At 51.0% G+C, this 9646-nt stretch overlaps 1 protein-coding gene across 1 annotated transcript in view; it reads left to right on the top strand.

Annotated features, from left to right (window-relative positions):
- Positions 1-1726: 1726 nt before the first annotated feature.
- The window catches only part of LOC138487584 (zinc finger protein 883-like), a 47969-nt gene continuing 40049 nt past the window's right edge, over positions 1727-9646 (top strand). Inside the window, exon 1 of the mRNA XM_069614055.1 lies at positions 1727-1909. Coding sequence (XP_069470156.1) covers positions 1727-1909 — 183 coding nt within the window. The remainder of the gene's footprint in view (positions 1910-9646) is intronic.

The raw sequence follows: 9646 nt of genomic DNA, 5'->3' as shown, positions 1-9646 counted from the left end.
TTCTCGGGACATTTTCAAGTTGCACGGTCTTCCCGATAAGATAATTTCCGATCGGGGTAGCCAGTACATCTCAAAATTTTGGACTGTCTTGTGCAACCGGCTGGGCATCGAAAGGGCTCTGTCTTCGGGTTTTAACCCGGAATCTAATGGTCAGACAGAACGCCTCAACGCTACTCTGGAGCAATACTTACAGTGCTATGTCACCCAACATCAAGACAACTGTGTCTCGTTACTTCCTACTGCAGAATTCTCTTATAACAACACCAGACATTCTGCCACCGGACTCTCTCCTTTCTTCTGTACTTATGGGGTTCACCCCGTTCGGTATTTCCAGATGTTCCTGAGTACACCAACTCTCCGGCAGCGGAAGAAGTCTTAGAAAACATCAAAGAAGCTCAGTCTTCCGCTATTCGGAGTCTTGAGGCCAGCCGTCAACTGACAAAATCCTGTGCCGATCGACACCGCAAAGATTGTCCGGCCTGGGAGCCCGGTGATCAGGTGTGGCTATCCACCCGGTTTTTGCCCAGATGGACACGGCCTTCTAAATTATCTCCTCGATTTCTGGGGCCTTTTCCCATTCTCTCTAAGGTGAATCCAATGGCTAATCGAATCAGGCTTCCGTTCACTCTTCGCCGCATTCACCCTGTTTTTCATTTTTCTCTTCTCAAGCCATACTATCCTGATCTTCATCACAGACCCATTCCCAAGTCTACTCCGACAAGTTCTCCAGAGTCGGAGGAGTATGAGGTATCTCGTGTCCACGATTCCAGGTTTTATCGTGGGCGTCTTGAATACCTTTTGTCCTGGAAGGGCTACCCTGAGTCGGAGGACTCTTGGGAAAGGGCTTCTCAGGTTCACACACCAAGACTGCTAGCCCAATTTCACCGCCGTTACCCAGGGAAGCCCGGGGCGGCCAGGTGGGGAGAAGGGCATACTGTCATCCGCAATCGCCACCACGGTTGGCGGCTCCTTCCACGTTGGAGACTGCGAACCAGCAGATAGGGATTGTAGTCCCTTCTTTGTTTCTGGTATAGGCCATTGGCCTGCCGCAGGGCTGCCGGGAGTTAAATTCTCCTTCCTCCCGGCAGTCGCTGCGTTTCAACCTCGCTGGTTCTCGCTCCAGCTCCCCTGGTTCTTTCGCTCTGTTTACTTTTTGGCTCCAGTTATCCGCTGCCCGCTCCTGCTCGACTGCGGATCTTGGTGCCGGCTGGTTTATTCGCTCCCCTAGCAAATCGCTTTACCTACCTGTCTTCTCTCACTCTGCCTTCCCCTCTGGCAGTGGTTTTTTCCCTCTTCCTTCTCCTCCAGCCGTTCTCTCGGCTATTTTCCGGGGTTTTTCCTCGCCCCTCTCGGTTGCTGCTTCGGCAGCGACTCTTGTTTTTCTCTTTTACCGCTACCCTCTCTGTTAGCGGTCCTCCAGTTTTCCCTTTTCTCTTCTTCTTTCTCTCTAAGCCGTGCTCTCGGGGCCTGGTGGTTCAGCAGTCCCATTTTTCTCCACAGCTGCCGGTACCCTACCTAGTAGGGTTTCCTCAATCTCGACTGCAGTTATCCTCCCTACCTCCGGAGTGTGTTCCTCTTCATCTTCCCGGCGGATTTCGGCACTTCTTCAGACCAGCAAGTTCTGCATTGGACATTCACCTGTCTACAACCTCCCGGCTAAGGTTTTTTTTCCCCCGTGTGGGTTTTCCCTTATTTTCCGGCCTGCTCCCGGAGGAGGCGTCCCGGGATGGCTGTTCAGCCAGCTGTCACTGTGGCTTCTCTCCGAGACAGGCAAGTGCTACCAAAAAAGGGAAGAGACTACCTAAGTCGGCGGAATCTACTAGATACAGACAACTCAGGAGGTTCAGGTGAGGAGAGTGTGGAGGAACGGGAGGATAAGTCAGTTCAGAAGTACAAACAGTCACAACAGGTTTGCTTGGATGATAGGTTCATTAGAGTATGGAGGTTTAAGATTAGGCATGTGCAGCAAGGGCAGTATGCTTTCTTTTGTGAGCTTGCGTGAGCTATGGACAAGCGCCAGACGTAGTGGCAGGGCAGTGAGCTTGGGTTTCTTAGGGTGTGGGATAGAGAAGTAGATAATATGGTGGTCCGACCAAGGGCATGCAATGTTGGAGCCAACAAAGATCAGGCAGTTAAGGTCTGCGACAAAATCCAGTGTTCAGCCCTTGGAGTGGGTGGGGTTGTTGATGCAGTGCTTAAACCCTAACATTTCGAGGGATTTAGCCACAGAAGAGGCCTGAAGGTCTTCAAGATCATTGAGGCCCAGATTTAGATCTCCCAGAAGGATGATTTTTAGAGGTGTTCTTGATGTTGTCTCCCAAGATGTGGAGGAGATTCTCGTTGAAGCTTAGCGAAGGAACAGGAGGGCAGTAAACTATGTGGATAGTAATGATGTATGTAGGTCACATGGACAGTTTGAGGGAAGGGTGTCTTAATTCTCTTCTAGGGAAGTGTTGACCTGTCTGATAGGGAGGGAGTCTTTAGCCCCCAGGGCCACCCCACCACCTCTAGCGTTAGGCCTGTCTTTTCAGTATATCGGGTAGCCGGTGGGAAAGGCAGGGCAAGGACTGGGCCCGGAGCATCATGGAGTCTGTTTTCGAGGATGGCAAAGGCATCGAGGTTTCTAGTGGTGAGGAGGTCAGAGATGTCGAGGGCATGAGTAAGGTGCAGTGCAGATAGGGATCCTTTTCTGAGGGAGTGGGCTGCAGTTCCTTAGGTTTTGATTGGTTTGTGTGGGCAAGCGGCACCCTTTTAGGCAGATCAGGTTGGAGGGCTTGGAGGGTAGTACTGGGAGGATTATCAATCCCTGGGGCATTTATCAGGGTGCTTTTTGGAGGGCTAGTCTTGACTATAGCAGAGGCAGTGCAGGCATCCAGTGCCAAGTCATTACAAGCATCAACATGGTAGTGCTGGGATCGGTTTTGGCACATCTGGCAATGTGAAAAGCATTTTTGTGGAAGTTGGCATTCAGGGGCACAATGTCAGTAGAGGAAGCAGCTGGAATGGGACTATGTGCAAGATTGGAAAGATTGCGGATGCTGGCAGTGGGCTGTGCAGGGGCATAACCAGAGGCGGCATGTGACATAGGCGCTTTTCTGGGGCAGTTTAATTGTAATTCTACTTGTAATTGCTTATCTGTAAAGCGCTTATACACAAGTAAAGGGCTTCAAGGCGGGAAAGGAACAAGGGAATACCGAGTCATTCTTAGGCTTTGAAGTTTCTGCATGATCTAGCACAAAAAACTCGCAAACTAAGCCTGACGGCAATACTACTGGTGCGAATACAAGACAAGAGGGGAGGCGGGAAAGGGGAGAGGGGAAGGGCTTACAATCCTTAAACAACCGTGCTAGGCCAACAACGTTTCAGATAGTGCAAGTGCATGACAGAGAGTTAGGTGATAAGGGGGTGAAGGTGAAGAACATACAGGTGATAAGTGGGGGGAGGAAAGGACATACAAAAAACTAGCATACTAGGCCAGCCAAACTAGGCCCAATACGTTCTGAGTTAATGTAAGTACACAGACAGGAAGTGGGAGGAAGGAGGAGGGAACAAGTGCGCCCAGTCCAGCAGGGCCCTGGTTAAGTACAGAGAGGTGGCCCCTCTCATGGAATGAATTCCAGAAGTGCAGTAGTGGTAAGTAGAATGCAGAGGCCTGGGGACAAGTGTGAGGACTGGCGGGGCAGCCTGGGACCTGTGTGGCTCTGGAGGTGCAGAAGGAGAGAGTGGAATCAAAGATGAACCCCAGATTGTTTGCCTCACTGGTGCGTGAGGGCGCAGGACCAAGGGGGGCTGACCAGAGTGAAAGTGGGAAAGCGGGAGCAGGGGTCCCAATGAGGACGATCTATGTCTTGCTGGCAGTTAACAAAGGCAAGTGCATTTTTCTCAGAGCCGGTGTTTGAAGGGGCATCGTGATAGTGAAAGTGGCAACATGAGACAGGCTATGAGCAATTTTGGAGTAGCAAATAGAGACTTCTGAGTGTGGGCTATGATTCAGCGGCATAACGCCAGCACTGGGGACGGCCGGGGGAGGGTTACATGAGCTGTTTAGATCACACACATCATGGCACAGTGTTCCTACAATGCTGGTGACCCACATAGCAGAGTTCTGAACGGTGTGAAGCCTGAATAGGAGTGGATACAGAGACTCAGTGTCAGAGAGCGGTACCCCACACTTGCTAGGCGTTGGGTATGCAGAGGGCGGTGGAACCTTAATGTTCGGAGGATCCATAGGGTCTGTGTTCTGAGTGGTCCACGCAGCAGCGGGCATCCTTAGCAATATTTTAGGTGCAATCGCAATGGCCTGTTTTGGGGAACCGCTTAACACCCCCATACTACCATCATGCATTTGTTTTATTCTTCCTGGCCTCATGGGAGCAAAGTGGCAACTGCCCCTGTCGCTCTCAAGCCGCGGGCACAGGAATCTCATTATACCCCCGGTCACATCCTAAGGTTTGGAAGAGGAATCCTATGCAGGCCCCAGAGTGAAGAGAAAGGGGCAGCTTTGGTTCCAAGCTGTTGCATCTGAGAAATCCCCAGGAATGCCTTGCAGGTGTTAGAAAGTATCCCACCTGCTCTTACCGCAGGACTCCAGGCCGGGAAATCCTTCGTCATTCACAAGGCAAGGCGTCTCTAATGAGCAGCAGAGTAATGGCTGCCGAAGACACTGAACAGCGCCAAAGAGCTCCTCTGCTCTCAGAATCTCAGCTCTTATTTAGTGTGATTGTTTGATGTGCGAATGTTGTGTACATTATCCATGATAAGATTCGTGCCTTTGTTAGATGGTGACAGTTTATGGAGATCTCAAGTAGTTCAATGTCACAGGCATGCCAAGTCTCCTGCCACTCGCATCAGTCTCCAGCAGAGGGAGACAACCTCCAGTAGTCGCTCCCACCAAAAATAATGAAAACCCCAATGCGATCCTATGGGGAAATTCTTTCTGGAGCAAAATATCTAACCCATCTGGTCGGGAAACTTGCCATGTCTGATGTCAGGTATGAATAATCAAACATTCCAAGCTTTTATAAGTCAGTGTGCAGGAATTCAAAGTGACACGTATTACATGCACTAATATGCCAGGATTTACAGAAAATGGCTTCAGAGTTATTTTTCCCGAAGCTGGAAAGCCTAATGGGTGACCGGACACCAACCTGCCACCCATTATGGAGGAGAGAAGCCAGCTCACTGTAACCGCTGAGTGCTTCCTCTACTGCAGCAAGCTATGTTATGTTACGTTGATTTACACCGCCCACTGCTACCACCCAGGGGAGGTGTCCAGGCGCTTGCGGGGCTCTGCAAGAGAGGGGGTGGGGAGGTTAGTGAGGATAAGGTGAGAGGATAGGTTCAGAACCAGCAGGAACTGGCATCTGTGTGTTGTTTTGCATGTGGGAGTTTGTGCGGGAGGCTTTGTGTGTTGTAACCGTATGGGTACGATCCAGTGCCTCTGGTGTGTGAAAGTGTTTTGATTTGGTGTTAGTGTTTTGTGTGAGGATGTGGTGGGTTCAAGTATCAAGACAATCCTTTGTCTACTCCATAAACTGCTGAGCATCCCCTCTTCATTTCTCTCTTCTGTCTGAGGTGCATTTAGCAACTCGTGGATGAACACAACAGCTGCATATACACAGCAATGATGGACATAGTTATTAGCCAGGGACTGTGACCTATTGGAAACAAGACGACACGAAGCAACAACAGGTTCGATCCCCGGGTCCGCGCTTAGAAACCTCAGGGTGTTTAATCGCGTTATAAATACGTAACTAAGAAAAACAAACAATTCCTATAACAGCGCCTCGATGCCTGCGGGCTGTGTGAGCGCTTTATAAATGTAAAATAAATAAATAAATATTGACATGGCAGCCTAAAGAGGCAATCAAATAGACTTTACTGATGGCAGACAGGTGCGCTTCCAGGTGAGTTGGGCCTTGTGACATTATTTTTAGACATGCCTTCCCAGCATCACTGGTCATCGCCCTCGCCCGCTGGTAGCAATGAGCATTCCACAGGCTGGGCTTTCCCTGTTGTTCCGGGTCGGTTGGTCCTCCTCCACACATTCATGGTCTACTTCTGGGATGGTCCAGCTAGAGTATATCGGGGAGCCCCACTGGTATGGGACTCCCGAACATGAGAGCAGCTGGACTAAAATGGGTCCAGGAGTGGGGCGTCTGCATATCTGTGGCAATGACAGGACTTGTTGTTCCTTTGCGATGCGTATTGTTCCGTTTAGCGACGCCATGAAGCGTTCAGCATCCCCATTTGCTTGGTGACCCGATGATGCTGTATTTTCAAACTGTCCCAAAAAGTTGCGTAAATCTCGTCCCTTGAATGAGGGCCTGTTGTCGCTCTTGATTTGATTGGGTATGTAGTGGACTGTGAACATTTTCTCAAGGGAAGTGATGACTGATGTCACGTCCGTGTGCTGGACCGGTATGACCTAAGGGTACCGGCTGAACTCGTCTACAGCCACAAACAGGTATGCCTTGTTGGCTACCAAGCAGAAGTCCATACTGACTGCATCCCTGTGATGTTGGAAATGCTTCGGAGGGACAGGGCCTCCGTATCCTTGTCCTTTACTGCTTTTTATCGTGTGTTCTGTCGTGTTTTCCGTGCAGGAGTTCATGTGGGACTCCTGGCGGTGCAGCTCTCTCTCTTTTGGTTTGGTGAACGGACCCGTGGGATACCCTTATGGCACCCATGGGTGGGGGGTACAACCCTGTGCCCCTAGTGTATGTTTTTGGGCACCTGTGGGTGGCCCGCAGAGCAGGGTATGGGCTGGTGGCAGCTCCATGCTGAAATTGACAGGTGCGCGGAGTATCCTCCATTTTGGGATACCCCGGCCCTGCCATTGGGATCAGTTGATTCCGGATGGAAAACAAAATGGCCACTGTGGCCTCTTGCTTTCTATTACCTATTACCTTGTTTTCACAAAGTCCTGGGAAGCCCTGACTCTGTCCCTTCCCCCTGACTGGCGGTTGGGTGAAAGTGCCATATATGGTGTTGTTGTGAAGGCCCGGCCAGACTAGCTGGAGCCTTCCCAGTGACTGTATGTTGTGGGTACCTCCTGTGGGTGGGACCTGGGTGAATGGAGTGGGTGACCAATATGCACTTCTTGTTGCGGTTGTCTGGTTTCTGGTATGAGAGACAAAGACTGAGACAGCCCTGCCTGAAACTAGCCTGAATGCAGTGTGTAGTGTTGAATGGCTGGGTACTTGTCCCAATCCACATTCCTTGTTGTGAGTGTCTGAGCGGGAGGAGGATGGCCTGAATGCACTGTGTGCCTGATTGGCTGACTGACTGCATGAATGCCCTTCTGGATGATTGACTGCTGAGTGTGACCTAGCAGTGTGGATGGGAGACAGAATAGTATATCTGGGGACCTCTCACCACTGGAAATTGTTCAGAAACTGAAGTCCACTACGCCGAGTAACTGGAGTAACTGAAGCTTGACCTTGAAGCCCTGATGGAAGAGAAGAATTGCTGTTGCTCTCCTTCACAATCTGAAAGCTGCTGTGTCTCCAAGGACTGACCCAGAGAGGACCTGGTAAGGCACCCTCTTCCCGAGCTACGAGGGACTATCGTGCACAGCTGCTCTTTGCCAACGCTCCCTGGTAGACAGGCCTACGACAGGCTGCCGACCGGAGACAGAGAAGCACCCGGACTGTTGTCCGCCACTGTCGACGACCGCCGTCGCCGACCGGAGCCGCTGTGCTCCCATTTGCCTAAGAACTTCTTTGATCATCGGACGCTCTGGTCTGCATCGTCGCCCGCTTTATCCCGCTGGAGAAGGCCCGACCGTCGACGCGCAGAGGAGCATCTGCCGGTGGGTTTCCCGCCACCTAAAAGACCACAGAGACGCCGACGACTCGACGCCCTTGCTGGGCCACAGTTCTTCATCTTCTCTTTGCGGTCCAGAACTATCGTCACCGAGGTGCCCCGCACGCCTCTTCCTTGAACCTGTCTAGCCAGTGCACATGGGCCTCGGACAGTAATTCGAGACTGTATGTCAGAGCGGGGATAATGCTTGTCTGGTGTATTTAATGAGGCCCTCTGTACTATTACAACCAGAACCAGCCACGAAGCATCTTATCAGGCACCACTTCTTAAGTATGTGTCCCGAGATGCCCTCACCAAAGAACCCCCGAGTCGGGAAAGAACAGGTGGGGACTCCTAAGTAGGTGTAGTAACCACCCCCACCTAAATGTACACCATTTAACGCCCGGGCAAAGGAGTCCTGGAGTTGTATCCCGCTACCCAGAACCAACACCTTAGTCTTGAGGGGGTTTATGGTCAAGTCATTCATACTGGCATATTCGCCCAATGCGTTAGTGGCACGTTGCAAGCCGATTTGTGTACGATCCATAAGGATCGTATCGTCAGCATACATTAGCCAGGGTACCGGCTCATTGCCAATTATCAGAGGGAAAGTTCTAATTCCTAACAGGTGCGTATCCAAGTCCGACCTATAAAGGTTGTACAACAGTGGTGCAAGCACACATCCCTGTTTCAAACCTACATTGGTTTTAATTTTCCTGGAAAGCACGCCCTCCTGAGATAGTGTAATAAGCTACCTGCGTGTCACTGTGCAGCGCCTTGACAAAGTGCAGAAGGACCGGATCCAAACCCAACTGGGATAATTTGTGCCAGAGCTTCACTCGAGAGACTGTGTCGAAAGCTCTAGAGTAATCTATAAAGCACATATAGATCCTTTGATTGCGGGCTATTGTGTCTGCAAGCAGAAACTGTACAGCGCAGTTGTTGGGCATAGTGCTGTGGGCCCTGCGAAAGCCAGTTTGACATCTGTGCAAGCGGCCGGTGGTTGCAACCCATGCGTTTATTTGGTTGCAAATATTTTGGCACAAGAATCAAGCATGGTGAGTAGTCTGTAGTTGGAGGGGGCCTCTGTGTCTCCCCTCTTGTAGACATCAATCAAGATGTACTCCCTCCAACTATCCGGAATCTCGCCCGATGTTAAGATCTTTTAAAACCAAAAGACCAGGTTTTCCGCCCGAGCTGGCGGGTTCACTTTAAACACCACGTTAGGTATCACATCGGGGCCGAATGCAAGCACAGTTTTTAGATTCTTTATTATTATTTCGATGTCTTCGGCCTCGTAGGATCCCAGCACTCTCCAATCCCTGCACTGTATGTTAATCGCAGAATGGCCTATCGAAGGATCATGAAAAAAGGACCCCATTTACGTTAGCCAGGTTACTTCAGAGATGGGGTTCAATTCCTGAACCGAGGAACCTGCTAAGTAGGACCTGAAAAAAGAACAAAACATTCTGTTGTTGTTTGTGTGCAATAGTTCAAACATATTTTTCCGGTTGGCACTGTGGAGGGAGCTGCGATGCTGCCATGGCACTGTGGAGGGAGCTGCGATGCTTCCGTGGCATTGTGGAGGGAGCTGCAATGCTGCCATGGCACTGTGGAGGGAGCTGCAATGCTGCCGTGGTACTGTGGAGGGAGCTGCAATGCTGCCATGGCACTGTGGAGGGAGCTGCAATGCTGCCGTGGCACTGTGTAGGGAGCTGCGATGCTGGTGTGGCACTGTGGATGGAGCTACGATGCTGCCGTGGCACTGTGGAGGGAGCTGCGATGCTGCCATGGCACTGTGGAGGGAGCTGCAATGATGCTGTGGAACTGTGGAGGGAGC

Source organism: Ambystoma mexicanum, chromosome 9, assembly GCF_040938575.1.
Source record: "Ambystoma mexicanum isolate Mex_15411 chromosome 9, UKY_AmexF1_1, whole genome shotgun sequence".
Lineage (NCBI taxonomy): Eukaryota > Metazoa > Chordata > Amphibia > Caudata > Ambystomatidae > Ambystoma > Ambystoma mexicanum.
The sequence above is the reverse complement of the archived record's forward strand: the minus strand, read 5'-3'. Positions and strand labels throughout refer to the sequence as shown.